Genomic DNA, 14,791 nt, shown 5'->3' with positions numbered 1-14,791 from the left:
GTGTGTCTCCAGGATGGAAACAGCTCACAGTGCCAGAGGATCCTGAACACACAGGGCGCAGTCACCTGCCTATGCATCGATCAAGTGAATGGCAGCATTATCGCAGGAATCCATGACACTATCAGGTAAGGCTCATAAAGCAAACGCACAACAGAGATCATGGTCTCACATAGGATTGCAGAACCATGACAGAGTCTAGCTCATCTCATGGGGAGCAATGAGGAGATTCTCAGCCTTCATGTTTATCAGTCCAGGAAGCACCTGAAGCTCATCCCTAACTAAGATCACAAGATGCGTTAATGCCGCTGGGATACAGGTTTCCCAGACCGGAGCTTTTCCTTTACAGTATGTTACAAATCACTGGGTTATTTTTAATTTAATTGAACAGATGCACGATGACTAGTCCTGGAATGCATTTCTCTATTAATCAAATGCCCAGGTCAGGAAATGAGGTGTCCTAGTGACATGGAGCCAACTGGTATGTCTTTACTTATTTCTGCTAGAGTCAACTGTTCATGTCTCAACTCTCCACAGGATGGAGCTCCCTTATTCAGGCTCTTCATAATCAGTAGGTGATGCAATCTTTGTTCAGCTGGTACAATTTGGGAAACCAGACTCTCTTCCTCTACAGCCCAGTAGAGTGCAGACTTTCTTCTCCAACTAATATACTCCCTGCATAAGACATCTTCCTCAATTTTTCTCTATGCTGCCCACAGTGGAGGAGTGACCACTTGACACCACATCAAGAAGACACAATGGTTTAATTAAGGTTGTCATCTTGCTTCTAGTCATCATGGGCTCCGGATTTCCAACCTCGGCTTTTCACTTACACATCATTAAGTGTGCTGCTAGTATGTATGTATTTGTGTAATGCATGTGGTATTTTTGTTAAGCACGAGCGGTCAAAGGCAAAGGTATAGCCCCGGAGAGATGATGGGGTATCTGGGTGCTGAGACCAGACGTATGCTGTTACTGCATCATGAATTAGAACTCTTTAAAGAGGTTTGTCTTCAGTTATTTCCTAAAATTGAGTAGGGCTGGAGCAGCCCTAATGGATTTGGAGATGCTGTTACTGCTCATGAGAGTATAAAAGGAGAAGACCTGTCGCCTTGTTTTATTCTTCTTTCACCTCTTCATCTCCAGTCTGATAGTGTCCTGGATGTAAGTGCGCAGAAAGCAACCAGAGACAGTGGGTGTTTAGTGATACAGGCCGCAGTGCCAGTGGTGACGTGTTTGTAGATATTATAGCTGGTCTTGAAGATGGTGTGGGAGGAAAGTTGCGACAGTGTTGTTCAATCAGGTGGGGTGGTGGGGTCATATGTCTTAAGACTCTTCAGGATGCTTGCCTGAGGCATCAATGATGTTCTTAGAGGGGCCAGTTTGGAGCCTGGGACACCCTGGAGCAGGGTGGCTGCTATTATCCATATGCAAAAGTATTTAAGCAGGGAGTGGATTCTGTGGTTGATTGTCTTGAAGAGCATTCTGCTTTGGGTAGCTGCTTTATTGATGGTGCTGGTAAAGTACTTAACGTTTGCTTATTTGATGAGTTGTTTACATGTTGTATGGATTGACTTCACTAGACTGAGATCAATTGGAGCTCTGTTTCTTCATGTCTGTTGATGGAGCGTTTGTTTGCCTTTGGAATATACCAAGGATCTGAAGGGTTCGGCTTGCAGTTGCATGTTATAGTTTTATTTTGGGTGTTTGTTTGGTTTTTCTGAAATGTGTTGAATTAATTTTGAAATGTACTGATCTTAGATGTGCCAGCTGCAGAATGAGTTTGAGCCATAGGTTATTAATGGAGAAACCTTTGAAAGATCTGAAGATTTGTCATTCTCTTTTGAGTGAGCTCAATTTGTTGATTGGATACATTCTAAGTAAAAATCTCTTTATAGTTGGAGAACTATCTTACAAAACGTTTTTCTCCTAGAAAATTCTTCCAGAAAATCTTTTGTGCCAAAAGCTTCACATGCAACTGTTTTTGAAGTTTTTAAAACCTTGCAGCCTTTGAAAAGTGTAGAGTTTTTTTAATACCTTGCGGGTGAAATTCAAATATCACCCACTACGATTTGACTGCTCTCATTTTTTTGCATTACAGTACTTGCAGTCCTGCATTCATTATGGAAAAATTAAAAAAGCACTGCAAGTACTAGAATGTAAAGAAAAACAGGACTGGAAAAGCTATTGATGCATGATGTACAACAACCTGAGAGGCGTGCCTATAGTTACGGTCTTACTTCGTGCCTGTATACCCAACCCGCAGATGGTAACTCGCCTGCTTCAGCCTCTATGCTTCCCTGATGATGGTCGCCTCTCTACCCCTTGCAGGAAGTACCAATTCTGGCTCTTTTCCTGTCTTTCCTGGAGATGGTACCCCTATCTACTTCCTGCAGGGAGTAGCCCTCCTGCCTCAGCCTCTGTGTGGCCTGCAGGAGACAGATTCAATGCTCCATACAGGGGAAGTCGTTGTACTGTCCGGTACTGAGTACTGGCGTTTTTTTAATTTTGAGAGGGAGGGTACCTGCATTGGAGAGTACCAGCACTTCTTGGAAACAAGCAGGTACTTCGGTACAGAGTACCTGCACTTCTATTTTTCCATTTCAAGCACTGGTTGTACTCCCTGAAAGTGGTAGTAGCCTCCTAGCCTCGGCCCCTATACAGCATACAGGAAGCAGCCTCACATTGTGCCCTCAATCTGTGCACTTGTTGGCCAAGTCAAAAGGACCTCAATTTCTACATCCCGGGCGTTACTTAAACAACTGATTTTTTTTCAGGTTTTAATTACTTACCCGGTTCAAATAAAGTAACACCAGACCACCACTCCCTTTTTGCACTGATTTGGTAACTGAAATCCATGGAATGTGGTGTTGGCGCACTGGCGTATGGAGTGATCTGGAATCCCAAGGTCCACTGATGTAACTGCTTTTGTCTCCTCAGGGTATACGATGCAGATTCTCTTCTTCAAGTTCAAACTAACCTGGGACACAAAGATTGTGTTCAGTCTGTTATCCATATACCCGAACTGAAGCAGGTATTATGGGGTGGGAGGGATGTGGTGTGGTTCTATGTGGTGAGTATACCTGTGATCCTACATGTGGCTGTGTATGTGTCTATTTATGAATTTATGGCGTTACCTTAGGGACCCCACATTACCAGGACATCTTATTTTTGCTTCTGTGTTTACATTTTTTCTCAATTTCCACTTCATGAAGTTTTAACAGGGAAAACACTTTCAACCAAACCTTAAAAATTTTCTTTGTGGACCTTCTTCACAGTGATTGTGGGCGCTCATAAATAACACTGTAAAGACCAGCTTGACAGATTTGCAGGGTGGGAGTCTGTGGTGTCAAATTAAACAAACTTAATGACAGAATGAAACAAAGGGAAAATATGAACATAAGGGAACAAATTGTAAACATGTGCAAAGAGAGGGTGCAACAAAGAACGTAAAGAAAAGGCAAGTAGGGGAGAAAGTTAGAGAGAAAGAATGTGGTATGGTGAAGAAAGAAGGAAAAAAGGTGGGAAAGAAGGAAAGAAGTCAGGAAAAAAGGAAGGATGAGGGAGAGAGAGATGGAAGAGGCAGAGGGAATGCTGAAGGAAGCAAGGGAACGGAAAATGAAGAAAGAGGGTGGAAGGAACAAAAGACAAAAACTATGAAACCAGGAAGAAGAATACGATGAAAAAGAAAAAATAATGGAGGTGAGGAAGCAAGGAAAAGGCAAGAAATTGAGTTGGGGAGGGAGTGAGAACAGACATATGAAGTAAGGAGAAGAAGGAAAATGGAGAAAAAGCAAGAATGAAAGAAAGGGAAAAGAAAGCAAAGAAAGTCAAAAAGAGAGAAGAAAGAGTGAGAGTAAAGTAGAAGATAGTAAGACAATGTACACCCACCTCCCCTAGCATACTGATGGCCAGGTAATATGGCGTCATAGGCATATCTTAAGCATTCTTGCCATAATCTAAGCCAATTTGAGCATAGTGGTGCCAGCTCTGGCTTACGGTGCCTTCCCACAATTTCTGATGAACATCCTGGCTTGAGCCGTGGATCTCCTTCATTCATCCACTTATTGTGAGAGGCCCACAAAATGGGTTGCTACTTTACCAACTGCTGAAGTCATCATTAACTCCAATGGTGAGGATTTGCCATGCCATTACAACTTGCACCCAGAGGTTCCACTAAGAAATGAGGGACTACAGGGGAAATCGGTAACTTCAGGTCCGATTCCCCTAGTAATCAATTATTTTGGCCTAGACTTTTACCTGGAGATGTTGCCTACTTTAAGCATCCACAACTCATGGATGACAGTAACTAGCCCCACAGTGTTCCTGAAAATCTCATTAATCCAGTGGGTTTATTAACTGTTAATATCTGCCCCATCGGAATGTAGTGGCCACTCGTAATGAGGGTTTGAGTAGCTACCAATATTTTATGATGTGCATCCTGGTACCTGTTTGCAGTACATGGGCATATAAGGCAGATTCTGTTCGTGTGGCTAAGAGTACATGTCAACAATTTATGAAAAGGCCAAATTGGCAATAGTGCACTAAAATTGTGAATTTCGTAAATTAAAAGCTTATATTTGAGAGACAGAACGTAATTGTAAAAATGCGCAATCTTGTGTTGTGTGGAACATTTTAAGAACAATGGTGTATACCTCTTGTAAATACCAACTGGATCACGACAGTGGTCAAAGTGCTTCTAAATGTTATTGTATTTTCACCTATTTTTAGATACTTTGGCCTGACAATACTCCCTTTGCTTTGTCCTTGTCTGTATCCTTATCTTCTCTGTCCTGTTTTCTCTGTCCTCCCTCGCTCCGTGTCCCTCAACTCGAATATTCATGTTTCCTCTGTCCAGGTGCCTGTATCTCCTGTCAATGTTTAAGTGTCTCCCCTCTCCCAGCATGAGTGTTCATTTTCCCCGTCTGACAGATTAGGCCCCTTCCCCCACATGCATCATTGTCAATTGCATTCGCAAACGGTGCGAATCGCAATTTTCGTCCGTTTGCGAATGCAATTGACAATATTGGGATGCATCATGTTTTTCGCAATTTTAGGAATCGCAATCATGTTGCGATTTCTAAAATTGCGATTGCATTTAAGAAATCGCAATTTTAGCTTTCTTAAATGCAATGCATGAACATTTTTAGTTTGCGAATTCGCAAATAGGGAGAGGTAAATTACCATGAAGTTGACCTTCATGGTAATTTGCGAAAACTATAAAAAATGCATTTTTGAAAGTTTAATTTTACACACACACATGCCGTGTGTGAAAAAGGCACTTAAAGTTATATTTTAGGGGTGCAGGGGGGGTCCTTTGGACCCCCCCTGCACTCTTGAAATTGCATTCTCAATTTGCGATTCGCAAATTGCGAATCGCAAATTGAGAATGACTTCCCATTGATTCCTATGGGCCTCTAGGCCCATAGGAATCAATGTGAAGTGATTCCTTGATTGCGATTCGCAAATTGTGAATCGCAATTAAGGACATTTAAGGAATCGCAAAAAAATTGCGAATTCTTAATGCATAGCCGTTTGCGATTTCTTAAATGCGATTCCTTAATTTTCCAATTAAGAAATCGCAAACGGCAACAATGATGCATGTGGCCGTAGCTAGTCCCTTTGTTATGTCCTGTCTGTCCCAGTGTCTGTCTTCTTTTTAGACCCTGGCTATGTATTTCCAGTCGCTGTGATACTGTCCCCCTAGCTCACTGTCAGTGGCAATACCACCTCCCCTTTCTTTCTGCTAATGTTTTGCATTTCCCAATGTTAAAGTCTTCCCAACCATATTGTTGGGATTTCGCCCACACAAGTGTCAGTTTTCCCTTCCCAGTATCTGTGTACCCAATCCCAGTGTCTGCATCCGCTTTGTTTAAGCAACATTGTCTCCCCTTTGCAAGTTTGTTTCTATTTTCCTAGTGCCTTCCCTGCATCTACACTGTATCACAGATTATGGTTCCTCTGTCCCTGTGCCAGGTCTTCCCTGTCCTGGTGACAGTGTCTCACTTGTCCCAGTGTCTACTTCTACAAGTGTCTTCTCTATGCAACTGTAAGTGTCTTCCCTACCTTTTACTCATACATTATATATGGGACAAAGGACCCCCGCCATACATTATCAGAATATAGCAAGTCACCGAGAAGTTCCATGACCATATTATTGTGAGCATTATGTTTTTCCTTTTTAGGTATCCCCCCTTCTTGAATTGTATGTGTTGGTTATTTGGGTATAAATATTGAAGTACATGATGCACATTTATTCATGCCATTATTAAGGGAATTCGAATGTAGATGTCGGGCGGATTGCCCCCGCCAGGCTGGCCGTAGCCACCGCCAGCCTGGCGGGGGCAATCCTCCCGACATCCTAATGGGCCCCTAGGTGTGAGAGGGAGAGCGGAACTTTGTAACAAAGACTCGGGACAGAGGCCATACAGAATGTATCACTTTCCTTTGCTGAAGGTTACCTTGAGGCGCATGTAGCCTTTACTTGACGGGTTTATCGGTCTGCTAACTGGTGCAGACAAGAAAAGCAGGTGCTGTAATTGTTTTGAACATTTGTTATTTGTTTAGACGAGGTATGCTGGTATGGTCCATCTTTGAAACTCGAGCTAGGGCCATTTCTTTTGTGCTAAGAAGAGGGTGGGATTGTTAAGTATTGACATAAAGAAAGAATTAGGATTTTACGAATCTGTTGCAATACTATTTGCTATTCTCATTTCTGGCGGATTTTGCTGCTACTATATTGTTTACATTCATTAGTTACTATTCACTTAGAGTGCACCAGGATAGGTTTCTGATTTAAAAAATAAATCTTTGAAATGTATATTTCCTAGTCTTGTCTCCTAGTCTTGTGTGACTTTCCATATTGAAAAAGGGGTTGAGTTCCACTAATATTCCCTGTGATATCATTGTTACCTGAAATGCATTTCATTCAGATATTACTCAGTGGGATGCAGGGTAGTAGTTGCAGTGCAGTTCGCTTTCTAATATAAGCTGACATATTGACTAAGTCCTTGTAGCCATAGGGTATTGAAAGCCCATTACCTGTGCCACGTTATGGAAGAAAGAGCCAGAAAGCTTCGTGTTGACTTGCAATATCCATTTAATATACAGCAGAGGGTATTGCATTCCTTATAATGCATGGTCACACCACCACCCTTCTAGCAAACCACTTAAATCCTCTGTGTCTTGCTTTCTCATGTTCATTGCAGACAACAAGAAAAAAGCAGGATTTGTAGAGCGAAAGTAAACACACCAAAAAGCAGTTCGTAATTTTTGTGAAAATAAATGTTGCCATAAATTTCTCCTTTCTGCTGCTCAATTGATCTTTTTACAAAACAATATCAGAAGAAGGAAAAGTGAGTTCCTAATTTCCCTGTTTAAACTGCATCTGTAATTATACTCCTTGATCTGCCTTTCACGTTGGCTTCTTGCTTTTGAAGTCAACTGTAATAACTTATTACAATTGAGCAGCTATGTAATTTCTTTATTACATGTGATTAGAGATGTCACAAGTACTGTTATAATAAGGAAATTAGAGACAGACTTTTTTATACATGTATTATTACCACAATCAATAATAAACGTAATTGAATCAGTCAGCCACCTAAGAAGCAATTATAAGGCAACACTGGAGAATAGGAGTGACGGCTGTCAATGGTCGTCCCTCCTGCATCCATTTTCCACCCATTTTCCCCTTTCCCACGCTTCTCCTCATTCCTCTCTTCGTGCAGCATTTCCTTTATTTGTATCTCTCACTATTCTTTTTCACATCCAGGTCTTGTTATTTGTTTCTCCTTTGTCCTCTGACCTCATCAAACCTTGGTTGTCTCCTCTGTCCGACAGTCCATACTGTCTCTCCATAACTCACTCATTTTCGTTCTCTACCCCTTTTTTCTGCTGAACTTTCTTCACCCTCCATCTATTTTTTATGTTCCTACTTTCTTTAAACCTTCCTTTTTTACATTTTCTCTCAGTCTCCTTCTTTACATCCTCTTTCTCCTCCCCTTCATCCTTACCCTTTTCCTCTCTTCCTTACTTTTCTCTTCTATAGTCGTCCCTCCCTCTACCTTCCTTCCCCTTCCTTATCCTTCTCCTTCTCTTCCACTAGCATTACTGCCCCTCTAACATTTTCTCTCTTTCCCTCTTCAGTATGTATCTGCCTCCTGGGACTGCACTATCAGGCTCTGGAACGCCTACAACTGCTCCCCCTCCATAGCCCCGGTGGCCACAACCATGACGACATTATGATGTCACATTTCCTTGACTGAATGAACCACGAAGAACTGCAATACAGTGGATAAAGAGGAGAAATGTCTCAGCGAGACAAGTTTGCAGTCGAAGGTCCACCAAGGGATGGAATCTCCAACCTAAAGTCTGTGTGCAGGGTCTATCATGTGCAAATGTCCCTTAGTCTGTAGTTGAGTCCTGACTGTTGGGAAATCACTAGGACAGAAATCCTCAACCTTTTTTGCTGTGAACCAACTAAACAAAGTCTTTCAAAGTTGGGCCCCCCTTCAAACTTTTATGGCAAAAATAGGGGGGCGGTGTGACATTGCGGAGGGCAAGGAGTGAGGCTTAAAAGATCCTTTCAGGGGCACCTTTTCTGTAGCTTATAATCACGCTAAATGTGGGATCTATAAAAGAGGAAATATATCACACAAAAACAGAAACTTACCAAAAACACTACAATTTTGGGTCCCAATTCAACGGCTTCACTAATCAGTCCATCCCCACCATACCACCATCACTCCAATCTGGAAACAAACTCTTTGTCCCTTTCAGAAAAAATTAACTCCCACATGTTACCCAGCTCTTTGCAGCAAGAGTGCTCTCAGCATTAATGCCAACATGAAAAATGAGCCCCATACCTCTTTTGTAAAGTAAGACAGTAATAGTTGTGATCAATGGGTCTCCCACATCTCTTGTCCCTAGTGCCACTGCACTTGCTGCGCTATTTATTGCGACTGCCTCGGAAAGCAGGGAGTCTCCTCTGCCCTCTCCGCCATCTCTCTAAGGTCAAGCGAAGGTGTATCCTCTGCTTCAGTTTTCTCCTGTCTTGAGCCATTGCTCCAAGGCTCAAAGTAAAATAGCACAACAAGAGTGCATTGGGCCCTAATGCAAGCAATGAAGGCTAGTAAAACAGCCTAATTGAGGTTCAGGCCCCCCTTCACACCCCTGGGCCCCAGTGCCATTGCACATGCAGCACCAATGATACCTACAGTACTTCTGAGCAGGCTGTCCATTCTGCCCAGCATGAGGTCCAAAACAGACTGTCTGCCCCTTTGTGTACAAGAAAAGCCCTACATTTCACTCCACACTATTGGTAACCCAATGCTAGTAAGCAAAATGGGCACCCACCTCCTGATAAGACAGCCCTTAGTGGGGTGCAGTGGCCACTCACTACTCTCTCCCAGTGGCAGCTACACTGATGGCAGTGATGGTCCTTTAAAAAAAAGAAACTGATCCCCAGCTTCCTCAAGGCATCTCTCTGAGGAGGCTGTTAAGTCCATTTGTAGATGAGACAATTAGCCCCCACATAGTGCCCCCTCTTCTGGGCCATACCTTTGACGCTATGCATAGATTTCTCTCCTTTCCTCTTTCTCCTGCTACATTACTCTGAAGCCGCAGGGGTCTGGATGATCCTTCCTGACATTGACCCCACACAACTTTCTTGAGAGAAAATCTTCACCGAGGTCTCATACTTTTTGATTAAAAAACATCTCTGAATGGTTAATGTGGATCTTGATGTGCTTCTGGGTAAAAGGGGAGGAAGGGTTTGACTGGGACCTTGCAGCACTATAAATACACAACACTGTGCGAATCATGATTCAATTCTGTGAATCTCTGCTCACACACACAGATGCCTGATGTGATGACATTAACCAATTGAGGTTTCATAACGTAAAAGAGTGCTTTTCCCACCAATTAGTTTAACTTGAATTAATTTTTAATTTAAGGTTTGTGCATTTTTTATATACAGCTACTTGAAAGTGAAAAAAGACACTCAAAGGATATTTGGCTCTTTTTAGCTACGTCTTTGACCCACCACCATGGCATAGATCACAGTTCCCACACTTCAACCTCTGCTTATCAATGAAGAAAGCCAGGAAACATGCCAAATAAGCCAAATCAATGTACTCACAATGTAGAAGGAGATCTCATACCATATTATAAAATACTTTCCTCATCAGTTTGGTAACACACATTTGTAACCAGCTCTCATTCTGGCATTTTATATTTTGTCAATACATTAATTTGTATTTTAAACTGTACAAAGGATTTTGTTTTTTATTATTTTCTTTTTTTCTTTTCCGTTTTTTTTTAATAGGAACAAGTTCTGTCTGGAAACAACTCTGCAATTGTATAACAAGGCTTAGAATCAAGTTTTGATGAGTATGATGTGCCATTTACTGTAAAGGTCGAATTTGATCACAACAGGTGTGCATGCCCACTTGGGCAGGACTGATGATCATGAACTTTTATGTGACAAAGATTTCATTATTTGCCAGTTCAGGTTACACATTGATATTATGATAACCGTTAAGAGATGAAGTGAAGATGTATGGCAAAAAGTTGCGGCATAATATTAACGCAAAAAATATATCTAAGGGCGGTAGTATGATTATTATTATCGCTGAAGGTACCCAACTTCAATCTTATAACCAGCAGGATCGATTTGAATGGTACAAAATGGCAGCATTAACTATGATATGTATTTGTAGTCCATTTGTAGATAACGTGCTCCGTAATCATGGGTCTGGCCATCATGAAATTCGACTTATGAATGACGAGATTCTATACTGTGGAAAATATATAGTCGCACTTGCACGTTATTTCATGAAATTGTTACAGGGGTAGAAGATGAGTAAACTTTCATAATGATAGCAATACTCACACCTGCGTTTAATTCATAATGTATTAAGCCTTGTGAAAACGGAAAAAACAACACTATAAGATGGCGCCTAAGTATCTGAGCCAGTAATCCACTTGTCCACTTTTTATGTTTACGCATGATTGTATGTAAAACGGATGTGAAACAATGCTCACCATACCGTGAACAAGCCGAAAGGTGAAATGCGTTAGTAGAGGGCTGTCTTTACTGCAATAAATGAAATTCAGCATCCTGGAGTGTCCAGGACCTCTTTTTGTATAAGGGAAAAATTGTCGTAATGTCACAAAGGCTCAGGACCGCCGCGTGGCGAAGCCCCATACTACCGGTCCTTTGTGATAGATATATATATATTTATATCAAGTACCAGTCCAAACTTCCGTATCAAAGAAGGCGCTGACACCGTGAATCAATCCAAAGTAAGATGCTTTATTCCGTTTTACAGCCCAGACACGTTTCGGCGGTATCCAACCGCCTTGCACACTACATCTGGCTACCACCTCAATCAATGTTTTGTAATAAGACATTTTGACAGGTTACAACTGGTTTCAGTTGTCATGACAACCCTGTCCTGACATTTTAAACAACATAGAAAAGTTCTGTGTGTGTTTAAACTCCATGCAAAAAAAACCTTCTATGGGTTGCTTATACGCATTTGTACATGAAAAAGACTAAATGTTACATTCACATTTGCCCACTCTGCGATAAGCAATATTAGATTAAGAATACAGAAATTGTTCACAAATTATATTGAATTTAAATGAAAAAACAATATGCGATAATGTGAATTTATGTGAACTAAAACCAAAACCAATTCACAACAGTATCTTAGTCAGTTCAATCATTAGTCGAACGCCCTGTGATTTGGATTACCGCTAAACTCACAGACCTGGTTTAGTGAGTTAAACTCTTGTCCAAGTGGACGCAATAATCACAATATCTCCAAATATATATTGTCTTTAAGTATGACATTGAGTGTTGTCATGTGTGATATGTGACAAAACGTGTGGCGGTGTCGCTAGTTTCTAAAAGCAAGTTTATGTGGCTTAAATCACATAATATATATATATATACATATATATATATATACATATATATATATATATATATATATATATATATATATTGTCTTTTTTTTCACTGATAAAAACAAAGGTTAAAGTAATGTTATAGTTAGGTCAAATTTTCAGTAACAACCTAACATTTTAAACTCTAAAAACAACAGAAATTCACCAGTTTTAGCTATCCCAAGTAACTAACTATAATTCGTGCCCTGAGGTAACTATAACGTGCACCCCCTGTCATGCACAGTTTTCTGGGATACCATCTCCCTCTTTACTAATTTAAAGAGTTGATGACATTGGTGTGTCCTTGTCACAATTGTACTCTCCTTGACTTTATGAAATCTTAATCAAAGGGTAGCTCCTGATATTACAAAAAATTATACTCTTTAATCGTTCTTCTGAAGGCAGTTTATTATTTTACTTTTGTTTAAGCTTCATTCTTTCACCACTTTTCACATTTTTAAATATTCCAAAAAGAAGATTTTTTTTTATTTTAATGGTAAGAACAAAGGATACATTTCAGCAGTGTGGTTTAATGGAGGCACCGGTGGGGCTCAAGCGAATTCACTGGGATCTAGATTCTGGGGGGAGATCACCAGAATGGCATGGGCTCTCTAAAGTCGCATAAGACCATTTTGTATTCTGTTTCAGTTTGAGTCTAAGTATTGTCATGTTGGTGTGCCTTTTCAACAGCATTACCTGTTCACTGGTCTCACAATTCCCTCCGTCAGGTTCTGGTGGCATCTCAAAGGTGAGAATAGGGATGTAGCCAACTTAGTACTGTGCTTAGGGAAGAATGACAGTAAAATATTATATAAGGAACTGACGTTAATCAGATCTCACCCTCATTTAGCCCACGGAAGAGTAGTTGCTTTGAGAGCAAATTGTAAATGTCCAGTCCATCTTCAAAAGAAAGTGTATGTGGAGAGCCAATGTGTACTTATATTGAAGTCATCCAAAGAAAGGGATAGCAAGCAACTTTAGTCAATTGTGAATCACTTGAACACTGCCTGCAATGTTTAACAAGAAGAAAACTGAATTGCACAAAGAACATCTTTTCATAGTAGACAAACAACCACCAGCCACCACTGAATTTACTTCTGTCTCAGGAGATCTAACAGTTGTTCAGAAGACTATTATTGATTCGCTCATTCCCCTGGATAGCTGACCCATCTTTTCATCTTTTCTCTTCTGTAAATAATGTTCTCATATGTCTTCAGATGTTCTGTGGAAAGAGCTCTACTCCTGCCTACTACCTCAGTGGCACTATAGAAAATAAATACATCAAACTAAATAAGGGTGTCTATTGGAGTGCAAATTTGATATGCATTTGTCTGGCACTAATTGCTCCTAGGAGAAGATTACTGTGCCCTTTACTTCTGTAACTTGGCATTTGCAACTGTCATGATGCATGTCTTGCTGTATTAAGTGGTAAAGATTACAGAATGGTTGGCAGAATGTTTTTGTGAAATGTATAGATATTATGAGATGAACATCAGATACAGGAATTACACTGTGATATTAATGTACTGTTAGATGGGTTTAATAGTGGCTGGGTCTTACTAGCAACTTGTATTTTCTGTACAGATAGAAAGACTCACTAGATAGATTTTGCAGAATTGTTATTGAATCTCATTGCTCCCTACGAATTTTTAGCTGAACTGTGCCTTTCAGAGTCTTTGAGGTGTTTAGGAGTCTTCACACAGCAATGTTATTTTACGTGACAAACTATGTTCTTACATAGTTTTTTTCATCAGGTCTCGCTTACCAGACAGAAAAAGTTGTCTGATTGTGAAAGACTTATTGCGGGCTTACGAAGAACTTACTGGAGCTTATATAGTCCACCCATTGCTTACCACTGGTCAGCTTTCTTATCATTCTCATGTGCCTTGCTTATTGTTCAATGGCTTTCCTTGTCCCATTTTGTACATCTTGTCCCTCCCCTTGAGCATAGCCTCTTTACCACTCCTTTGGTGGGCTGACTGTATACTTCCACTGCTTACCTTTAAGGAACTTTTATTTTATTTTTGCTTAGGTAGGCACTCCATGAGCGTGCATGTGTTCTTCAGCTTTCTCCCTCGTTTGCTTCTCCCCCACATTGCTCTCTCTGTCATGTGCTGTTCGCTGCCACTCTCTAGTGTGCTTCTCCTCCTCCTCATGCTCTGTGTGTTGCTTTCTCCCTTGTGCGCTGCTTTTTCCCCTCCTCGTCCACCCGCTACCCAGTTTGAAGGCACACATTGCTTCTGTTACTTAAGAATATATTGCTCTTGGGCAGCTGAGATTTTGGATGGGTTTGAACTTGTATCTAATGCAATTGATTTCCTGTTTTAAGCACAAGTCAGAAGTGTGTGGAGCATGCACATCATTCCTTGTCTTTGTGGTTAAAGCCCAGGTGACAAAAACACACAGAGATCAACGATATATTGACTTCCAATAAATGCATCTCTACAAAAATGCAGGCTGCACCTGAACCCAATATCATACACCATCACAAAATGCTGGGACTGTCTTGGTGAAGAATAAAAAAACACAGACCTAAATTAACTTGGAAGTGAGTTTAACTTTACTGAGGTCTTAAGTGCAGTACACAACGTTGTATTGAGATATTTATGGAAGATCTACATTTTGGCAGTCAATATTTTGCCTCTTAGATTTTTTAATAATATTTGTTTTGTAGTGTGTTTTCACATGGGGCCAGCCACACTGCTGCTGCTGCCTGATGTCTATTTTTACCTTAAAAAACATAGTACCAAACTATATTTCTGATCTCACCCATGACTGAAGTGAAATTTCGACACATGACTTGAGTTGTTCTATGCTCTTTCAGACTGAGCCTACAACT

The 14,791-nt window shown here is 40.8% G+C and overlaps 1 protein-coding gene across 1 annotated transcript in view; it reads left to right on the top strand.

Annotated features, from left to right (window-relative positions):
* Window positions 1-11,912, top strand: part of LOC144768800 (uncharacterized) — a 322,884-nt gene extending 310,972 nt beyond the window's left edge. The window contains exons 16-18 of the mRNA XM_078652745.1: window positions 13-125; window positions 2,938-3,031; window positions 8,146-11,912. Coding sequence (XP_078508871.1) covers window positions 13-125; window positions 2,938-3,031; window positions 8,146-8,244 — 306 coding nt within the window. The 3' untranslated portion in view covers window positions 8,245-11,912. The remainder of the gene's footprint in view (window positions 1-12; window positions 126-2,937; window positions 3,032-8,145) is intronic.
* The last annotated feature ends 2,879 nt before the right edge of the window (window positions 11,913-14,791 follow it).

This window comes from Lissotriton helveticus, chromosome 7 (genome assembly GCF_964261635.1).
Source record: "Lissotriton helveticus chromosome 7, aLisHel1.1, whole genome shotgun sequence".
Lineage (NCBI taxonomy): Eukaryota > Metazoa > Chordata > Amphibia > Caudata > Salamandridae > Lissotriton > Lissotriton helveticus.
The sequence above is the reverse complement of the archived record's forward strand: the minus strand, read 5'-3'. Positions and strand labels throughout refer to the sequence as shown.